The sequence below is a fragment of the Microtus ochrogaster genome, chromosome 2 (genome assembly GCF_000317375.1).
Source record: "Microtus ochrogaster isolate Prairie Vole_2 chromosome 2, MicOch1.0, whole genome shotgun sequence".
Lineage (NCBI taxonomy): Eukaryota > Metazoa > Chordata > Mammalia > Rodentia > Cricetidae > Microtus > Microtus ochrogaster.
Window position 1 is genome coordinate 2045660 of NC_022010.1, and position 22253 is coordinate 2067912.

A 22253-nucleotide genomic window follows, 5' to 3' on the forward strand; every position below is an offset into this window, starting at 1 on the left:
GATGGTGTTAGTGATGGTGGTGGTGGTGGAAGTGATGGTGTTATTGATGGTGGTGGTGGTGATAGTGATGGTGTTATTGATGGTGGTGGTGGTAGTGATGGTGTTAGTGATGGTGGTGGTGGTGATGTGAACATGCCCATGCAAATGTGTTGCAGCAGCTAATTCTACATATTATTAAAATGATTTTTAACAATGTTCCAGTATTTCTGCACATGCCCAAACCAAATAGTGCTCCTGTTTTTCCTTCCTCTCTTGCTAGACCACATTCCTCCAGAATATTTGCTTGGAATATGAGATGCCAAGTCCAGCCATGTTCCCTCATTTGCTCTGCCCAGATTTAGCTCCATTGTCTCCCTAGTGATCTCTCTCTCACACACACTCCTTGTGGCCATAGTGACTGTATTCATGAGGACTTCCAGCTGGCACCCTCCCACCCATCCCACATGTTGAGCAGTTGGAGCTTCCTAGGCCACTGGATTTCAACAGCCAACTTACCACTTGAAGCCCTTGTGCTACATACAGTTTGGATTTTTGTCCCTGAGTCCTGTGTCAATGACAAGGTTGCCAGACCACATTCCCATTGTGGGAGAGCCTTTAATGTACCCTTGAACAGGCTAAATACACTGGGGAAGACAAGGTCACTGAAGAGTGTCAACAAGGAGACTACTGCAAGAGGTAATAGCATCCACACAGGACAGTGATCACTATCCTGGGAGAAGAAAAGAAACAACTTGAGAAATGCTCAGAACATAAGGTGAACAAGATGATGTGGTCAGAGGAGGCTGTGGCTTGGCCTTTGAGCTCACATTGAAGTCTGGTCCTCATTGTTGGGCATTGAGTGATAAAAAGGAATCGTACTATGGCATTCAGGGATGTGGCCTCCAGGAGGTGATTATGATGGGGCAAGGTCACTAGGATGAGCCTGTGTGATTGATTTCTGGTGGCGCTGGAGGAAGAGGGTGAGAGATCAGACATGCACGGAACCGCTGTTTCTTGCCACACAATATTCTGTGCCATCTTGGGACCCTGCCAGCGTGAAGGCCATTAGCAGGTCAGGCCCTCAGACTCTGCGCCTCCTGGCCTGTGTCCCAGATAAAAGCAAAATGCTTGACAAAGGGCTTCACTCTGTAGCCCAGGCTAGGCTGGATCTTACTTTGTTTCCCAGGCTGGCCCCAAGCTCACACCAAGCACCCTACCTCACTCTCCCAATTTCGCACTTGATACTCAGCCTTTGTAAAGTGGTCCCCTTGTAGCTTTTCATAACAGCCACGAGAAGTGGATGAGCACAGTGACTGGAAGGGCTGAGGATGGAACCAGTTAATCCCAGGTCCTCTCTTGGGCAGCTGCAGGAGGAATGGGACGGTAGTGCTGGAAACAGACATGTCATTGACCATTTGCATCTTGGGAAAAGTGAAGGGACAAAGGCCCCAGGTATTGTTGAGGTGTGTGTGTGTGCGCATGTGTGTGCGTGTGTGTGTGTAGGGGCACTTGTGAACATGTGGAATCAGGAAACAACTTTGGTGTCTTTCCTCAGACACCGGCCACCTGTCTCTCACAGATGACTGACCAGTCATTCCCAGCTGTCCTCCCGTTTTCCACTCCAGCTAGGATTATAAGTGGATGTCACCAGCCTGGGTTACATTGGTGCTGGGGGTTGAAGTCAGGTCCTCACGCACGTGTACATGGTAAGCACTTTACCTACAAAGCCATCCTCGGCCAAGACCAAGAAAATCCACCAGCTGTTAAGCTTGGACTTCCAAAAAGGAAAACAATTGGAAACTCCACTTTGTTTTAAGCCAGGGTCTCATGGAGTCTGAGCTAGCCTCATCTGCTCCACCCACCTCTGCCTCTCAAGTGCTGGGGTTACGGGCATGTTTGTCATGCCTAGCTTTGGTCTATAGATTTGCTCTAAGTATTTTTTCAATGGACTTTTAAAAAACCAGAGTCTTGAGTTGTCTTTAAAATCCCTTCTTGGGATGCGCCGGCCTGGCAGCTGTTAGAAGTCCTTTCCTTTCTCTTTACATTCCTGTCTCACAGTGGATTCTGAGAACAGGGATATAATGACCTCTGAGCTGGCAGCCCTCTGGCAGCCTGGAGAGGAGGGGGGTTAGCAGCAGAGGCCTCTGGGGCGGTGTGGTGCCCACAGGCACATTGTTACCTGTGTTGCCTTGTCAGAACACAAGCTCTGTAATCAGCAAGTCAGACCCTAACACCAGGAGCGCGTGCATCCCAGATTCATCTTCTCTACATCTCCTGGGAGATCATTTTGAAAAGGAGGCAGCCCAGCCAGGTTGCTGGGATGGAGAAAGTGTGGTGGGGTCAGACAGGATGCCAGGGTCGGGGAAACAAAGGGTCTCAAGTCTCCACCCCCATTCCCACTTCCCTACCTCCCCTCCACCCCCACCCCATCTCCAGTGCATATCTGAGCTACTGTTTCCCATTCAGATCAGACATGTGCTGCAGGGGTAGTTTGGGGCATCTTGATTTGCAATTCCCAGCAGCTCTTTCAGTGAGAGTGCTTTTGGTTTCCGTGGAAACCAGCAGTTTTGAAGAGGCAGTGGCAGGTTCAGCGCATAGGAACTGCCACCTGGGAATGCATGTCAGTTTGTTGGCGAGAGTGAATGGCGAAGGGATGTGTTCTGGGGCTGCCTCTGACACTGTCAACTTGACCTTCTCAAGAAAGAGAAGTGGGGTGAAGACAAAGCCCCGACCCCAGCGTTTGGGGCCTGGGAGCCATCACACACCATAGGTCACTGTTCCAAATGTCTTCAGCTTTGGAGCCAGCGTTAGATAAGGTGTGGTGACTGACACCTGTGCTATTCCTGCGATCATGGAGCTGGGTGCGGAGCTGGCTAGCTCAGGTGTTTTTTTCACTGGCTGGCATTTCCTAGCCTGGAAGATTTGTTCCTGGTGGGATACATTCTTAGCAGCTCTAGGTATTGTTTTGTAGCAAATTCCAGGCTGGACTAGTTGCTTCAGGAGTTTGTGGCTTTTACATATTGGCATGTGCATGAGAGCGCGCATGTTCTTCTCAGCTCTGGAACGCTGCTGGAGATTCCTGGTCAGTCAACAGGCATGTGATCTGCCTATAAAAGTGTGCAGGGACCATAACCAGACAACACCTACAGCTGCACAGGCTGACCTCCATCTCCACCCAATTCCCACCCTGAAACCCACAGTGGCTGCTGCGCAGATGATGCCACGGCATTCCTCCCTTAACAAAATCTACATTTGCTCTGTTTGCCTCGTTTCCTCATTCTTCCTGGGTGTGGGATAGTGACAGGGCAAGCCACTGGCTTGAGGTGGCTCTGGTGGCTATTGGTTACCCAAAAGCATTGTGCCCCAAGTTAAGCCCACCGAGAGCTAAGACTCCATCACACTGAGCTCCCATCAGCTGCAGCTATCAGTACAAATGTATCAAGAAGACAAAGTGAGATGCATCTCTGTTTCTTTCCAGTCACATGGGATCTCTGGTGCTTCAAAACATGAACAAAAGGCATGGCGGGGGAGGGCAGAAATCAGACAGCACACAACAATGTTTCTCAGACACAGAGTGAAAAGCTCTGATCTGGGCGTTAAGAAAGGGTACTTCCTGCATTTTGAATTGGTTCTGCATGATTAAATCATTACAGCCATAACAAGACTCTTCCACACTATGTAGTTCACGTTGGCTTAGAGTTTGCATTTTTCCTGCCTCAGCTTCCTAGATGCTGGTATTACAGGCCTGTGCCACTTAAGCTGGCCAGAATGCGACGACATTTAAAACATCTATATATTTCACACAGTAAAGCAAAACAGAAAGCCAGTGGGACTCACATACAGGACTGTGCTTGGACATGGATAGATGACACTCTAATTTTGTTTGTGATTAAACTCCCTGTTGTGGTAAGAATACAGCCGGGCTTTATCCTCTCAAGAGTCACCCACATGTACCAGGCAGGGTTGCAGGTCTACAGGCTACAGCGCTGAGTGGATCTTAGGAAGGGCACAGGGCCTGCTGCTAGACAAAGCGTAGTGTGGGGTGGTGCATCAGCTGGCTCAGTGAGCAAAGGTGCCTGCTGCCCAGACTCACAGCCAGAGTGATCGAGGCAAGAACAGACTGTTGTAAACTGTTCTTTGACCTTCACACAGGCAAATACACACGCATACAACTAACCGCACAGCCAGCTCAAGTTGAAGTTCATATTTAGAATATTTTTAAAAATTCATTTTAAACTTTAACTATAAAGATTGTGAATCAAAACAAACACACACTGAATTAATCTGATCTAAAGATTATGCAACTCCATGAACCCCTCTACAGTTAGAGATGGCATTCAGGATGAAGCTCTTGGACGTCCCACTGCCTTTAATACTCTCACTATAGAATATATCCTTATATATTTACCCACTACCAAAAGTGAAAAATCCACAACAGAGTTAGAGCTGGACAGTTAGCTCTGCATCCGCTTTCATGACTCATGTGCATTGCCTGTATTCAGTCTATCCTCAATCCTGTAGTCAGCCTTTCTCTGTATGCTCTACTGCAGCCTGCATGCTCTACTGCAGCCTGCATGCTCTACTGCAGCCTGCATGCTCTACTGCAGCCTGCATGCTCTACTGCAGCCTGCATGCTCTACTGCAGCCTACATGCTCTACTGCAGCCTGTATGCTCTACTGCAGTCTGCATGCTCTACTGCAGCCTGTATGCTCTACTGCAGTCTGCATGCTCTACTGCAGTCTGCATGCTCTACTGCACCCACATATACATTCGTTTACAAGCATACTTATATTCTTGTCTAGATCCCACATATGAAAGAGAACAGGTGGCTTATTTCTGACATTGTGTGACCTCACTTAATTTTATACATGATAAGCCAATCCATTTTCCTGCAAATTTTGTTATTTCATTTTTCTTTAGGGCTGAATACTATTTCGTTCTATGCATTTACACCAAATTTTCATTATTCATTTATTTGTTGACAACTTTGTTGATTCAAATTCTGTTCCAGTGAATAGAGCAGCAATAAACAAGGGTGCAAATATCTCTATGAGGGTGTGGGGTGCTCTGGGTGCACCCCAGGAGTGAAATAGCTAGGCCATATCATAGTTCTATTTTTAATTTTTTTGATTAACTTCTAAATTGATTTCCACAATCCCTTTTTTTAATTGACCCCCACCATCAGTGAATAAGGATTCCTCTCTCTCCACATCCTTCCTGGTGTGTTCTGGGTTTATTGGTGACAGTCACACTGACTAGGTGGAGAGTTTTCCAGTAGTAACATTGTTTTTAATACAAGTTCCATCTTTTCCCACTGGCTCAGCTTAAGCAATAGTGAAATTTCTGTCTACACAGTGGCCAGGGACTCCAGAGCCATGGCCAGGCACCACAGAGTCATGGCCATGTGCTCTCAAACCGTGGCCAGATACCCTAGAACCATGGCCAGGTATCCCTGAATCGTGAGCAGGTGCTTCAGAGCCATGACTTGGCACCCCAGAGTTAAAGGTACATGGAAGATTTGCATGGTTTTGATTAATTTTTTAAAAATCATTGTGTAGTGTATCTTGTCTTTTCATTGTTTTGTTCTGGGAAGAGGAAGACAAGTCTTAGGAAAACGTGACTGAGAGGATCTGAAAGAAGTTTCCCCGTGTGGCAGGCCTGGTGCTTTGCTTCCCACTCTGCCCCCCTTAGGAAATCTCAGAGTTGGGTTTTCCCATGGATTGAACACAGGCACACAGCTCTAGACTGAGCCAACCCCCAACTCCCTTTCTGCCCCCCGCTTTTTGAGAGAGGTCTAGCAGTGAGGTTAAACATTTGTGGACTAGAAGTTGATTCTCTGAGTAAAACATTATAGGATCCAGGCGTCCATGGCAACCGTGCAGGTTTCAGTCCACCATCTCTAACTACATATGTCTCTATCTTTCCATGGCTGTCTTTACCTCTGTCTCTCTGTCTCTTCTCATCTCTGTCCCTCTATATATTCAGTCTATAACCTGGGCCTGCTTCTTGAGCAAGGGAGCGATAACAATGACCTTGGTTTCTTTTTTTCTGCCAAGAGTGAAAGGCAGCCTGCCACTTCTCCAGACAGAATTCTGCTTCAGTTGGATAGAATCCATTTCATCAAATGTCATTATCCACAGAAAACAGCCAGCACCCTGCAGGGAAAGTGGAGAGACGGATGGTGTATAAGTCAGGGTTCTCTAGAGGAACAGAACTGATAGTGTGCGCGCGTGCACACACACACACACACTCTGTAGGGGTTGGGGGTGGGGATTTATTAGAATGGCTTACAGGCTGTGGCCCCAGCTAGTCCAACAATGCCCATCTATCTACCAATGGACAGTCTAAGACTCTAATAGCTGAGCAGCCCACGAGGATCCATGTCTCCGCCGACTTTAGTATATGTTAGAATCCTGAAGAAGTGGGCTCTAACGCCGTTAGCAGCAGGACAGATGAACTTGTTGAGAGTGGGCGAGCAGGAAAGGGCAGACGCTCCCTTCTTCCGTCTTTTGATGTGGGCTGCCACAGGACGGTGTGGCCCTGATTAAGGGTGGCTCTCCCAACCTCAGATTATCTATGTTTAGGGTGGATCTTCCCACTTCAAATGATCCAATCAAGACAACCCCTCACAGCTGTGCCCAGGTACTTGGGTTTTAGTTAATTCCAGAAGTAGTCACATTGTGACCTATCTACAAGTGTGGAGGGTGGGATGAGGATTAGTGTGAAAGCCCTCTCTGCGATCCAGGCCCCTGCTGGCATTGCCTGGGGCATCACGGGGATGGTCTTAGGCTTTGGTTCTTGCAGACCCAAGCTAGGCTCCTAGCTCGTCACCTCCCTTCTGTAGATGAGTCTTAATGTCACCGAAACAGAGGTGGTACACCCATGCAACACCCTCTACTGGCTCCGTTCCTGGAGCCCCCTTGTCACAGTGTCCCAGAGTGGAGTTTGCAGGAAGCCACCTGGGGTAGACAAACAGGCTCTGCACCTCTGATATATTGGAGTGGGAGCTGGCTTCCCCAGCAGGAACAGGACCCAGGGAGCTCCAGAGGGCCAGACAGGGCAGGCCCATATGGGTGACTTAAGACCACGCTGGGTGCAGATCCCATTTCTCTGCCCACAGTTCCCTCTGTGACACATTGAGTCTCTGTCTAGGTCCAGTCTAGGTTCTTGACTGCTGGGTCAGGAAACTAAGTTGTGTCCATTTCCAGAGGAGCAGGGGCATCTTGGATACTGGGACTATGGCTGTGACCACAGGGGTCTCCTGAGGAGCCTCTTCCTTAACCTAAGAGCAATAAAACAGGTGGGATGGGAGGAGGCAGGTCCACCCTGCCAGACCCGAGACAGCACCAGCACCAGCCTGGCTGGTTCTGCGTGCTCAGCCCCTTGCCACCCAACACACATCACCTTGTTCCACAACCATTAACTGCACTTACTGAGCACATCCAGTCCAGATCTCACTGTGACACTCTCTGGTGACATGGAATGTGAACATGGAGCCTTGTGAGTGGGCTGCTTGTCCCTGCCTTGGCTGGGTGGATTTTGTGAGCAGTGAGGATGTTCAGGAGCCAGAAGGTGAGATGTAGTAGTGGCAGCCACCATCCTCTCGATCCATACCACCCCTTTCCTAGAGCCTGCCCCTCCGTACCTGCAGCAGCCACGTGACCACCCTGGCGGACTCCTCAGTTTCTCATGGACACCTGTGCACCTGTTCAGAGTCTCTGTATTCCCCCATGTTCTCTCCCCTCTTTCACACCCCTCTGACAGGGTCTTGCTCTTGAGCCCATGCTACCCTCCAGTTTCCCACAATCCTCCTGTTTCCACCTCCCACATCCAGGGGTTCATTTTCTTTCCTCTTCCCAGTCACACATAGCCCAGGTTGGACTCAGCAATAACACATTCACATCAACTACAACCATTACTCCCTGTGCCCTGTGGCCTTAGGAACATGCAGGGAGTCCTGTGAGAAGAGGGACCCATTGCAGGTCACTGGGTACCTGCCAGCACAGCAGGGCACTGAGTCTGGGCTCTGCCTTAGCCTGGCCACGTCCCTCCCTGCTGGGCTGTCCTCTCCATCGGTTCTTCTGCAATCTCCTCTGCACACCCAAGCTCCTTGACCTCAGCTGGTGAGAGCCTGCAGCCGCCAGCAGAGGCTGCTATTGTTAAGCCGTACCTGCTGTAATTTAGAAAAAGTGGCACAAGAGAGAAAGATGCCATTCAACAGAGCTCAGGTGGAGGGTTTGTCTCCTTGAGGAAAAGTGAGTGGGAAAGCGGGAAGGTGATAAGAGAAGAGACAGACAGATGGAGACAGAAATAGGGAGGGTTGGGAGGTGGGCAGGCCCATTTTAAAAGGGAACATAATGAGTGTGCAGAGGAGGTGCTCTTAGCGGCTGCAGCTGAGGACATATCCTGTCAGGACCCCACAGCTAGGCCAGTACAGATGCCTGAATGCTAACATTCCTCCATTTTTATCACAAAGAGGTGAGGAGTTAGAAAGGGGTGGCAGGTGAGGCAGAGATGAGGACGCCATGTTCTCAAGACTACTTCCTCCTGACCTGGGGGCATCGTTCATCTTTGGGGGGACCTGGGAAAGCTGGGGTGCTGGCCACATCCTGGAGTATCTGGCTGTTTCACTTCACTGTCCAGGCTCTGTGGAACCATCAGGTGCTGCTTGGACCTGGCAAAATGCTGTTTGAGGTGGAGCTGATGTGGGAGTGTCATATATCAATCTGTTGATTTTATTGGTTAAGCAATAAAAAGAAACTGCTTGGCCTCATAGCTTAAAACATAGGTGGGAGGAGTAAACAGAATAGAATGCTGGGAGGAAGAGGAAGTGAGCTCAGAGACTCGACATCTCTGCGCTCTGGAGCAGAGACGCCATGCTCCCATCTCAAGGGCGGATGGGATAGCTCTGCTCTCTGAGGCACACGCGATGAAGCTCCGACCCAGGATGGATATAGGCTAGAATCTTCCCGGTAAGACCGGTGCTCACAGATTATTAGAGATGGGTTGATCGGGATATCAGAATCAGTCAGTAAGGGCTAGAGCTAAAGGGCCAAGCAGTGTTTAAATGAATACAGTTTGTGTGCTGTTATTTCGGGGCATAAGCTAGCCGAGCCAGGCGGCCCAGGGTGCTGGGGATGCAGCCCCGCCGCTCATATTACTACAGTGGAGCCAAGTCGACTCCTTAGGGATTAAAGCACCTGATCCTTTCCTGGACGTGTCTGATGGTCTTGCACCTCCAGCTCTATGGCCAACAGCTGGTAGTCCTGCAACAATAGCTGGTTAGGAATAGCCAATGGGTCTCCAAAAACATCCCAGTGTGCTCAAGAAAGAAAGCCTCACTTTCAGGGGAATGGTCAGAGGTGGTAGTCCCGCCAGAGACGCAATTGCCAGTATTGAATGAAAGGAAAAGCCCCCTGTAACAAGAAAGCAGACTTGTTGCAGGTGGAAAGAGCAGATCTGTTGAAGGTGGAGCAGGAGGTGGGGTCCCAGCATGAAGTGATTGCCTTTTGGTGAGCTCTGCCACTGTGAAAACATGCCACGTGCAACAGAGATCAGGATCGCTGGCAGAATGTTGCAAAGGTCTTGTGAAATATCAGGATATAGAGTGCCAGGAAGCAGTTATCTGGCAGGCTTGTTCTCACAAGTAAGACAGAATGAGATCCAATGGCTTTTTATCAAACGAGGGTCTCGAGAAGGCACTAGTTGCCTGGTGATCCATCAATCAAAGTGCAGGGGCTGAAGGACCTGAGGATCCAAGAAATAAGACTGGCATGGGCCTCCCAGTGGGTCATCATGCAAAGGACGGGGTCAAGGGCTCTGAGACCAAAGAGCCATGATTGCCTGGTACCAGGGCTTATTGAAACCAAAAGGCTAGAAATCACACTCGAGAGACTAGATGGATCCTCACTCGCGTGAACTAGCCAAAGGTGGGGAGGGGCTCACCAATCATGTCATGTTGGATGAAGGAACCCAGCAATCCAGAGAAGTGAGGGTGTCGTATGGATTATGGTGTGCCTTAAACTGCCTACAGGCAGGAGGAAGTACCAGAAGGGCCTGTCCCAGTCAGAGAGCCAATGTGTGGTGTGAGAGAAAGACACCTTGCGACAGAGTTCAGGTGGAGGGTTTTTTTTTTAATTGGGGGGTTTCCAAAAACAATGGATGGAAAAAGGGGAAGAGGAGAGGGGAGACCTGTTTCTGGGGGCAGGAGAAACGAGAGAGGAGGAAGGAGAGGGGGAGAAGGGGAGAGGGAGAATGGGGAGAGGGAGGGATGAGAGGTGGGGGGCCCTTTGGAAAGGGAACGGAGGGAATGTGCACAGGAGGTGCTCTCGGTGGCTACAGCTGAGGACACACACCCCAAGGTCAGGCCAGTACAGATGCTTGAATATGAACAATACCCACGGCTTGGCCTGGCACCATGTGCATGCCAGCTCCAGACACTCCATGGAGTGAGACTTCCTGACATGCCTGCTTGGACATTGTGCTGGCTCGTCATATGTCAACCTGACACACGAACGAGAGTTATCTGAAAGGAAGGAAACTTAATTGAGACAATGCCTTCATAAGATCCAGCTATAGGGCATTTTCTTAGTGATTTATGGGGAGGGCCCAGCCCACTGTAAGTAGGACCATCCCTGGGATGGTGATCCTGGATTCTATACAAGAAAGTAGGCTGGCCGGGTGGTGGTTGCGCACGCCTTTGATCCCAGCACTTGGAAGGCAGAGTGTGAGTTCAAGACCAGCCTGGTCTACAAGAGCTAGTTCCAAGACAGGCTCCAAAACCACAGAGAAACACTGTCTCAAAAAACGAAAACAAGGGGCTCAGTGGTTAAGAGCACTGACTGTTCTTCCAAAGGTCCTGAGTTCAATTCCTAGCAACCATATGGTGGCTCACAACCATCTGTAATGGTAATGGGGTCTGGTGCCCTCTTCTGGCCTGAAGGCATACATGGAAGGAATGCTGTATACATAATAAATAAATAAATAAATAAATAAATAAATAAATAAATGTTTAAAAAAGAAGAAAAACAAAAACAAGAAAGTAGGCTGAGCAAGCCACGAGGAACAAGCCCAAGTAGCACCCTCCATGGCCTCTGCATCAGCTCTTGCCTTTCAGGTTCCTGCTCTGCTTGAGTTCCTGTCCTGACTTCCTTTGGTGATGAACAGCAATATGGAAGTGTAATCCAGATAAACCCTTTCCTCCCCAACTTGCTCTTGGTCATGGTGTTTTCACTGCAGCAATAGTAACCGTGCCTAAGACACACACACACACACACACACACACACACACACACACACACGTCTCAACAAGGGAACAGACAACACACACAGACATTGCTGATAGAAGAACAAACACATCTCTTTATTCATGTTTACTGAGAAAGTCTACTAGTTCAGATACATGAACTGAAAACTTTGTAATCTTTGGAAACTTTTGTTTGGTTTGTTTTCTTGAGATACAGTCTTACTATGTAGCCCAGGACAGACTTGAGTTAATAATCCTGCCTCTGTCTCCCCCTGCTGGAATCCAGGAACATGTCTCCCCCCCCCTCCATTTTTCCACCTTAGAAATGATCTATCTGGTAACACATTTGAAAATTATCTAGTATTCAAATACATTATTACAGGAAAAGAAAACGTGTATCTTCATGGATGGCTTTGACTCTTTTGGTCTATTGAATAAAAAATATTAAATTACACTTATTTTGGTGTGCTTGTTTGCTATGTGTATGAGACACACACCATGCACGAGGACGTCAGAGTAGAGCTAGAGTTAGCTTTCTCCAACCTTGTGGGGCCCAGGATCACACTCACATCATCAGGCTTGGTAAACACCTTTACCACTGAACCACATCACTGGACCTGGTCCATTAACTCTGCTTTCTCCTTTGGTACCCAGAGACAGAGAGTGTGGGAATAGGGTAGCCTGTTGCAGAGCCATGGGGGTGATGCTGTCCTAACCTGGGGGCCTCTAGGACTGAAGGAAGCAGATCATGCCTGAGTCTTGGGGTCTACTGGGATGGATTTTCTTGGGACCAGCTCCCTCCCCCCTCCTTCTGCCCCTCCCTCCTTTCCTCTCTCTACTCCCCTCAGCTATGAAAAGACTGCATAAAAAGGGCCACTTCAAGCCAGAAAAAGACTCCCCACAGAACAGGAGATGAACAAGCATACTGATGTTGAACCTGCTGTCTCCACAGCTTTTGTCGAGACTGCCTGAGACTGAAGTCCTGGCTGTGTTGGTAGCAATTCCCTCAGATAGGTCTTAAACATGGCCTATGGCACTGTAGAGAGGGCAAGTCTTACCTCAGCATCTGAAGTACCACACCCCAATCCTCAGAAGCTGGAAACATGGCCCTTGGTGTCACCCTGGAGCCTTGGGAACAAAATCCACATCCACCACTCTTTTATATCTGTTTTATTAGCAGCAATATATACAAAGTGGAAAATGACTTCATTTCAGTTTTCTAGCTTAGAAAGTTTGCTTTTTTATTATTCTGTTTGATGATAAATGAAAAAGCAAGCATCCAAGAAGACGCCCACCTCTGCGGGTGCTGTGCCACACAGGACCAGACGTGGAGTGCCATCTCACTGGGCCTCAGCAAAGACGCAGAAAGGTCATGCCCAAAGGAGAGGTCGTTTTGCCTATGGTCTCTGAAGCTATCCAGGTTCGTCGGAGTTCCCGTGGTGCCACCATTGTGGCTGTAACCTTTCTCTTTCTCCAGGGCTGTGTGTGGGTCTCCAGAGTTGTCTCCTGAGGTTTGTGAACTCTCTAAAGAGCTGGTTTCAAAGGCTCGGGGTGGGATCACTTGGAAAGATGGCCCCCAGACAGAGTTCAGAATACTTATGCTGGCAAAGTGAGTTTACCACAAAGGAAGCTGAGGGGGGAAGATGAGCTCCCGGCAGAAGAGGGAGGGGCTCTGCACGTGAAAGCACAGGTAATGCTGACTGGTGCAGCCTGCGTCATCAGCATGAAGGATGCCCACATTCGGGAAGCCTGCACCTTGTAAACGTGATGTCAGAACAGCTTACTGCTTGTGGGAGGGCTCACGAGTGTATCCAGTTCAAAAATATTTAATCCCCATAGTTTCAAATTTCCTTCTTGTAAAAACAGACAGGGATGGGCCGTGATGAGATGCCTTGTATATATTCGGCACTGGTAGAACAGGTTTTTTGTTTGTTTTTGTTTTGTTTTTGCTTCAAACCTTTACATGTTACAAATACATAGTCAGGTATTTAAAAATAATAGACACCAACATGTCCTTTCAATCGCTGCACATTGTGAGCGCGCATGATTCACCTCTAGGCTAGAACACATTTCAAACCATGATTACAGAGACTGTACCACCAAGACAGAACTAAGACATTGGTATTCTGCAAAAAAAGAAAGCAACATTTTTTTTTTTTTTATCCAACCCAGTAGTCAAGAAATGTCCCGGTCATGACCTGGTCAGCTTTGAGGAGCAGGTTAGAAGGGCCTCACACATGGTCAGACCTCACAGAAGTTGAGTGCTTAGTTTTCCCAGGGCCATAGAGCAGACAGAAATGAAACAGCAAGGACAGAGTTCACAGGTGACCAGGGCTGGGGATGGAAGCATCTCAAATAGCTTCTGCCTCTGGGAGAAAGGTCACATTATTCACAAGTGGGGTCTTTCCCAAAGAATCCCTGCTCCCTAGAGCCTGCATGGTTTCTCCTCTGGTTCCACTGTGGCCAGAAACCCCCAGCCACAGCAGTCAGGCATACACATGCAGGGGGCTTTCCTGAAGGAAGATGAGCCCCTCCTGGTCACCACATGGTTCGCACATGCTCACTGCCCCTCATACCTCCTGTTCCCCCCAGCACCTAACCCTACACCTTTCTTCATCACTGTACTTAGAAAACCAACTTCTGGAGAGCCATGGCCTCTGGCTGCCCTGGATTTGGGTTCTGAGGACCCTGAAAACTAAGGAGGGCCTGCCATTGGAAACACTGTCTTTACTGAGGTTCAATCTGGGTCTTGGGCCTTGTTCTCCTGTGGTTTCCACCCCACTCTGTACACACGGCCTCTGCTGGGGCCCTGGTGCCGTTCCCCGACTCAGAGCCGCAGAGGCCAGGGAGGACTCTCTAACTCAGCACCTTCCCTGCCAAGGGGCACGTGAGAACAAGGGAAGCTGGAGGTAACATCTTATGTATGTAAGTCCCACCTAGGGCAAAGGTCCAGACAGTCTAAAACTCCAGGTGAGAGTCAGAGCTGATCCCTGGCTTCGAGGTCAGGATACCCCACAGCAGATCCTGTGACTCTGGAGTCCAAGCTGCCAGGGATTCATGACCCTAGCCTCAGGGAGACCCTGCCAGGAGAGGTGGGTTCCAGTCACAGCTCACCTGGCATCCATCCCTCTTTGGAGTCCCCTTCCCCAAGATCCCTGTGCCTCCTCCCTGACAGTCCTCCTTGGGGCTTATCCCTTTTTAAGAAAGAGGCCATTTTCTCACCTGTCCAGTGTCGCTTGAGCCCAGAGAATGCTTAGCAAATCTTTGCTGCCTTTGGAGGCCGTGGGATGGAGAGGGTGGGCCCAAACTTTCAAACACTTTTAAAATGGGAGAAGAGGACATGGGTTTTGTTTTGGAGGAGAAATAACTGGGCTTAAGTACTCAGGCTTAAATTCCTCCAAGGCAGCCCTGCAAGAGACATTCCGACAACCCTGGGGCTCCTGTTTGTACCAAGTATGCCACGGCCTGCTGCTGAAGACCATACAGGGTGGTGCAGCCCAAGTGAGGCACTGCTGATCCAACCGGACCTGCTCGCCGCTGTGCTGTTACCTGCTGATGTTTGCCTTGGGAATGGAGGCTGTCGTGTGACCTTGGCTGCAGCCCCAGTGTACCAAATTCACCGATTTCAATTCCTTCAATTTTAAATATAGTAAATAGTGCGAAGAAACAGTGAATCTTTGAATCAAAAGTGTAGAGGAAGAGATGGCTGCTATGATAGCTGCAGCCCAGTGCCACGAGGTCTCTGATGGATGTCCGAGGAGGTCCCGACGGTCCGTGTCTGCATGTCCATCTCTCAAGTCCCCCTTTCCAGGGCAACTCTTGTTAGATGGAAACTTCATACTCTCTCGTTTCCTGCGGGACAGAGTGGCACAGATGGGTCAGATCCTCAGTGGCAGAGGAACAGCCCAAGTCGTCCAGGGACTCCCTCCTGTGACCCTGGCCTTGGCCTGGTGGCCCTGCAATGTAGTCTGTTCTGCTCTGTCCATTCACTATTACAAGTGTGTGTGTGCATGTATGTGTCTGTGTGTGCATATGTGTGTGTGTGCATGTGTGTGCGTGTATGTGTCTGTATGTGTGTATGTGCGTGTATGTGTGTGTGCATGTGTATGTGTGTGTGCATATGTGTGTCCAGGCATGCATGTGTCTGTGTGTGCGTGTGTGCGTGCGTGTACGTGTATGTGTGTGCACATGTGTATGTGTCTGTGTGTGCGTGCATGTGTATGTGTGTATGTGTGTTTGCGCGTGTGTGCATGTGTGTGTGCGTGTATGTGTGTGTTTACTGTGGCATTTTCTGGGGTCTGGCTCTCACCAACACTGTGACCAAGGACAAGCACAGAGCCCACAACAGCTGGTCCTCTAGGAGTCCCGCCCCACTGATGCTAGCACCTCCCACTTCACACAGGCAGACTAAGGAATGTGGAATCCCTCCCTCCCCAAATCAACATGAATCCATCCTTTGAATGTTGTCCCCACCAGTGTGGCTGTTGCCTTTCTCCACTGCTCCCTGAGCCAGTCCTAGGGGTGAGGTTCAGGAGCCAATAAGATCACAGATTCCACCTTGGAAATGACACTCACTTTCTGCTAGGCTAACACAGCTATGGCGGTTACATCAACCCTTCCTGGCGGATGGGAAGTATCATGAGCAGAATGTAAGATGGTTCCCACGGCCCAGGCAGGGCTGAATGGGGGATTCCAGAGGCATCAAGACAGACACGAGAGCAGCCAAGACCAGATGACTGGAAGGCCTCCCTATACAGAGAACTCCTACAACACCCAAGGGACCAGTCAGAGGTCACAGGATGGTCAGGCCAACTCTGGCTCATTTCCAAGCTTGTTCATATTTGTTGACAGACTTGCTTTTTCCAGTTACTATCCACAAGCCTCCCTGCCCAACTTGCCGTAAGCAACCATGGAAGCCAGGGTGTGTGCATCATTCCCTGGCCAGGTCCTGGCAAACCTGTGGCTATGGCTTGTGAGCCCCAAAGCAGTGTTTATACAGGAGATATTGCATATAGAAGATCAAAGGGGGAGCCATGGGGCCAGGTCAGTTCGGGCAAGGGAGGGTGGCGCTGTCACACTTGGACCATTTCACATGTCCCATCTGCATTTTCTGCAGCCACCATCTAACTTTTACACCCACCTATATCTCAGCCTTACTTCTTCAAAAAGTGTTCCAGGGGTCCTTTCAAGGCTCCCCATATGCAGTCACAGAAACTGGCTAGCTTGTCATGGTCCTTCAGAGTGGTAATTAATCATAATCAGACATGTTTGATCGAGGCAGGAGAGCATGAGGGTGCAGGATGTCAAGTCAAGCTGGCCGCCTTCCTCCTGGCTGGGTACAGTCTTGTCCAAGTCACTTTGATCTCTCATCCTCATGAGTCACAGGGTAGCGTCTGAGGATCACATGCCTGTCCTGTGATCCACCACACACCAGTGTTGATGCAGGCCTGTGTGCTCTGCCAGGCTTTGGAGCTCACTGGAGTGAGAGATCACACCTGTAGCCAGTTTTACAACCACAGCTGCGATTCCTGGTGATACTAGTAGGTTCTGCACGAGCTGAGGAGCCCATTGCCTAGTGTGTGTTGAAATAAGAGCGGCGGGGGCTGTGTCCCAGGCACCCTGCCGCCCACATGGCTAGCTTAGCTTATGCCCCGAAATAATTACACGAAAACTGTATTCTTTTAATCACTGCCTGACCCATTAGTTCCAGCCTCTTATTGGCTAGCTCTTACATATTGATCTAACCCATTTCTATTATTCTGTGTAGTCCACAAGCTGGCTTACCAGGAATGATCTTAACCTGCGTCTGTCTGGCGTGGGAGAACCATGGCGACTCACTGACTCAGCTTCTTTCTCCCAGCATCCTGTTCTGTTTTCTCCGCCTACCTAAGGGTTGGCCTATGAAATGGGTCTAGGCAGTTTCTTTATTAATAAGAAATCATTCCCACATCAAGTGTGGACATAGTCACCCACCATAGCATGTGGGAGCCAGCAGCTAGGCTGTGGTGCCTGCGGTGCACAAGCCTGTCACATGCGGGTGTGCTTGCCCAATGCCCATTGCCTGCCTGAACTGCTCACCCTACTCATACAAGTGGACTTAAAACGCAAGTCACGGGCAGTGGTGGTGCACGCCTTTGATCCCAGCACTCGGGAAGCAGACTGGCCTCGAAGTCACAGAGATCCACCTGCCTCTGCTTCCCGAGTCACAGAGAGAGTTCTAGGACAGGCTCCAAAAAGCTACAGTGAAACTCTGTCTTGAAAAACCAAAAAAAGTCCGACTTTCAAGTTTTTAAAATACCACCCACACATAAAACAAAACAAAACACAAGTCACGAGAGGCTGCAGCATTCCCTACATCTCTAGTTTGACTCCTGAGGGAGTGATCTGGGCCATCCAGGTTCACAGGAGAGTGCTCTGTGAGGTTTTCCTGACAGGGAGGTCAGCGAACACTTTTTAAAAATTGTTTTTATTGAGCTATACATCCCCCCCCCCAACCAGGGAACACTTTCCTCTGAGGCATCAGCTGTCCCACAGGAGCCTGCACTGCAAGGTGCAGAATGGTCCATTCTGCTTTGAGATGCAGAAACTGTCTCCGATGCCCCAGCTTTGCTCTAACCACTGGTGAACAGAGCTGGCTTCTCCAAGCAACCTGCTGAGTACAGGGATTTGGTAGGGATGAGGCAGCTCCTCAGTGGTCTCTCTGCTGGCAGTGCTGTGTTCAAGGGGGGGGGGGGGCTCCAGGAGAGCAGTAAGTAACACCACTTACCCCGGTCTCATAGATGGGGTTGTCGAACTCAGTTTCCACGGTGATCTGGCTGTAGGGGTGGGAGTACATGAGGGGCAGGCGGAGGCTGGAGTACTGTCGGCACCTGCAGGGGAGACAGCAGAGCTTGAGCATCCTTGCCCTGCTGCGCCCAAGGCTCTGCACGAGTCAAGCACCCCAACTCCTCACCACACAGGGCTGGAGCAAGCCAGTCTTGTCACCTTCCTCCCTGGGAGGAGGAGCCCAACTGCTTTGACTTGTGAAGTAATTTCTGTGTCTCTTTACACTCCCCTGCCTCCCTGGACCACGCCTCACCACGCATGGCAGAGTGTGCGCATGGGGTCTACAGGGCTCCCGCTCACTCGCTGCCTGCTCACCTCCAGTTCACTTCACTTCATAGTTTGTTCAAAAGCGCTACTCATTGCGGCCGCTCCTACACCACTCTACCCAAACACACAACCTCTGCCTTCACTCTCCCTTCCAGGCTTTCTTCTGTTTGTCAACGATCTAATAGTTGCTTTCCTTCTGTGCTTTGGAGATCGGTTGCTTTTCCTCACTGGCATCTGTTTTGCTCACTGGGATGTTCTCAGAGCCCAGAGGCTGCTGGCACACAGGGGTAGCTGTGATCGTGTGAACAGTGCCTATGACTGTTCTGGACACGGTTTCTGTCCATCGAGGGCAAGTGCTGTGTGACCTTCAGCACCCAGGACCAACCCCTGGGACCATTGCCCACGACTGTGCATTTGCTAAGTGACAGAGCTAACGGAGGAACCAAGAGGCACCAAGACGCTTTCTGACTGACCGTAGCATCCCACGTCACATGAGGTCGCTACATCCAAGAGCCTGGCAGAGATCCTGAGGCCCTAGAGATGCAGATTCACAGCCGCACACCTCACCTACCTCGTGACGTAGATGTAGGCTCCTCCCAGCAGCAAGGAGATGAGAAGGACCGGAATGAAGATGGCCAGCGCCATGTTCCCGCCCTCCAGCGAGGACTCTGCTGCCGCTTCTGCTACTGAGCACACAAGCCACTGAGGCTCCTTTCCCACCAGCTCCACACCCACGGGGAACCTGACTCTCAAGGGGGTGCCCCACCCCCTGACATCCCACAGCCTCGGACACTGGAGGGGCACGGAGGGACAGAGGCAGTGAGCAGAGGCCAGGCTGCTGACCTTGGCTAGGGAGCCCCTGGTGGCCAGAGGGCAGCTGAGAACCACCTTGAACCCTGGCCATGCCAGGTCCATTGGAGGGCTGAAAAGAGGGCGGAAGTCTGGTTAAACTTCAACTCAGGGGGCGACTTGGCTACAGTTCAGGAACAAGCTTGCCTTCCTCTCTGGTCATCTGTGAGAAGCTGCACCAGGCTGGAGACCCTTCTAAAGCTTGCCAGTGGGATGCCACCCAGGGGTGGCTCGGGGCGGTGGAGACAGTGCAATTGCCCAGCCTCACATTGGCCCCAATGCATGTGGCAACTGCAGGGACCATGGTAGATATCTTGGGGGCTGGGAGCACTCGTTCCTAGAAGCTCGCCCCCCTGTGATTCCCAGGCAGAGAGATCCCATGGGGCACCCTGCTTCCCAGGAACAGCTGACCCATTACCCTCCCAACACTTATCTTTGTCCTGCTCAAAGTGAACATCAGCTAATGACCCGTAACTCCCACAGCCTGATACCCAGCGTGTTGTCAGCATGATGCTAATGGTGCTATAGACAGCAGGTCATTGTCATCTGTGTGCACGGTCCTGCGCTGCACTGCACTGCACTCACACGGCGCAGGCGTGACTGCTGCATGTGTGGGGGATTCATCTTCACTGCGGCCCTGACTGCATCAGGAGGCACATGCCTGGTGTAAGATATCTGGAGAGGCCTAAGTGAGGTGGGGAGACTCCATCCCATGGGCTGCTGTCCCTCACGGAATCCCAAGGAGAAAGTGAGCCGAGCATCGGTGCTCATCCCTCTTTCTGACTGTGGGTGCCATGCAAGTAGCTGCCTCATTCTCCTGCCTCCGTGGCTCCCTCTCAGAACAGAAACTGGACTGGTAAGCCGAGCACTTCCTCCCTCAAGCAGCCTTTGTTGGGCGTCATAGCAGGGAGATGGGTGACTAAGACAAGGAAGAAAGGAAAGAACCTAAAAAATGACAGAGCCTGGCTCCCTGTTGTCATCTTGTCTGTCACCTGCCCCACAAAGCAAGGCACCAGAAAAGGGAGAGGGGGGGTTGCCAGGGAGTGCAGTCAGGGCTCTGGATGCTCCAGGCAGCCCTTTCACCAGCGACTGGAGGATGCTCTGCCTGGGGTGTGAAGTGAGGCTGTTTTGATCTCCACAGCACCTGTGGGTCAGAAGCTGGCTGGCAGGGCCGGGACTTGTCAGGCTTCTCTGGCTGCATTGCCACCTCAAAGCCCTGTGTGTGTATGTGCCAAGTGAGTGCAGTTGCTTATGGAAGCCAGGAGAGGGCGCTGGAGCCCCCCAGAGTTGGAGTTACAGGTGGTTGTTAGCCACCTGCCATGGGTGTTGGGAACAGAACTTAGATCCTTTGGGAGAGCAGCACGCTCTTAACTGCCGAGTTCTAGCAGCTACTTCTGGAGGCCCCAGGGAAAGCTAAAATCCATGTACTGGAACTTTCAAGATAAAGTGAAACTCACCTTCCAGTGCGTGTTCGAAACTGCCTTGGTTAACTGAAACAGAAAGCAGGAAGCAGCATCAACACCAAGGGAGTCCGCCGTTTGCATAAGAAGAAGCTGACGTTGTGGTGGTGGGGGGGACATGGGAAAGTCCAGGGTGCACAGGGTGAGGGTGCTGCTGCTGGTGCCAGGCAGGATGGTTCCCTCCACAGCACCCCTGAAGACGGTGAGAGGAGAGACGGGCAAGGACCCCGGCATCACGGATGGTGATGGCACATGTTGTGTTCTGTTTGTGCCCAGAGCTCTTGCACACTCACACCCACCCCTGGCCAGCCTACTGGGGCACATGTGAGTGCTGCTTATCACCAACATCTTACAGAGGAGCTGGTGGTGCAGAGAGCTGCAGGGCTCCTCCATCACACACTCTAAGCGTGATCATGGATGGCAACCCAGGGCGTCAGCTGCTTTCACACCACTTTTTTTTTTTTTTTGACACAGCCTCTTGTGCTGGCCTTGAACATTCAGTTGCTGGAAAGATGGTTCTGTGGTCCCCACCTCTGACTATTGGCCTCTTCGGGGGTCTTTTTATGTTGTTTCTAAGAGGTGTGACTTGAGACCCCCGCCACCGGCTCAGCCTGTGCACTGTGTCTGTGCCTGTATTTATTGGCTGGGTTCTGCATTCCTTGTAAAATTATTTTCATAAGCTCATATTTCTTATAAAGCCCTGAGATTCAAGGTACCAGGGTGATATCTGCGCTCTGTCACCAAAGTCACTATGCTGGCCAAGCACTGAACTGCCCGGACCAGGGCACTCTCACAGGCAGAGCCTGGAAGTGAAGGTTTACATAAGACTGCACGGATAGCAGCCAGGCTACTCTGGCTACTCTGGTAGGTTCCAGGACTCCCAATTACATCTGGACTAACTGAGGTCACCACTGAGCAGTGACACTAACCCTGGCTAAGAAGGTAGCTAGCTGCAGCACTCCAAATGTGCCCCAAGTAGAGAATTAATTCCTAGATTTACAGGTTGATGCTGTTTGAGGGGGTGTGGCTTTGGGTGGTGACTGGGCTTCAGTGACTCTGTAGGAGCTGGCAAGCTCTCTCTGTCCCACCATGAGATGGTCCTGCCACGCCATCGGCAGCACGGACCCCCACAGGTGCAGTACTGCGTTGGACTCTTCGCCTCCACAAGCCTGAACCACACAGACTTCCACTCTTTGGAAACTGTCTTCTCAGATATTTTGTTCTGGTAAAAAAGGAACCGAGAGTAGGCGTGGCTGTACACACAGGCAGCCCCAGCACTTGGGAGGTGGAAGCTGGAGGCTTGAGAGTTCAAGGCCAGCCTTGGCTACAAAGAAAGTCTGAGGCTAGCCTGGGCCACGCAAGACTGTCTCAAGAAACAAATGTATGAACCAAAGGAAGAAAACATATTGGACAGACACCCACTGGATTTGGATCCCACGAGGCCACAAAGGCCACCCTCAGAGCAAGCTCAGCTTCTCCCCGAGCCAGCCAGCCCTGACCCTGGATCCCCAGGCCTCTGTCAGCTTCTCCCAGGGCCAGCCAGCCCTGACCTGGATCCCCAGGCCTCTGTCAGCTTCTCCCCGGGCCAGCCAGCCCTGACCCTGGATCCCCAGGTCTCTGTCAGCTT

The 22253-nt window shown here is 50.7% G+C and overlaps 1 protein-coding gene across 3 annotated transcripts in view; it reads right to left on the reverse strand.

Annotated features, from left to right (window-relative positions):
- Positions 1-11318: 11318 nt before the first annotated feature.
- Sez6l (seizure related 6 homolog like) overlaps positions 11319-22253 on the reverse strand; it is a 166649-nt gene continuing 155714 nt past the window's right edge. Inside the window, exons 14-17 of one of the 3 annotated variants that reach the window (XM_026783830.1) lie at positions 20624-20656; positions 18889-18997; positions 17992-18094; positions 11319-15077 (exon numbers count right to left, since the gene is read on the reverse strand). In XM_026783830.1, the coding sequence (XP_026639631.1) occupies positions 15048-15077; positions 17992-18094; positions 18889-18997; positions 20624-20656 (275 nt within the window). In that variant the 3' untranslated portion in view covers positions 11319-15047. Of the gene's footprint in view, positions 15078-17991; positions 18095-18888; positions 19004-20623; positions 20657-22253 lie in introns of all 3 variants that reach the window. The other 2 variants (XM_026783827.1, XM_005344233.3) reach the window with 2 other exon arrangements.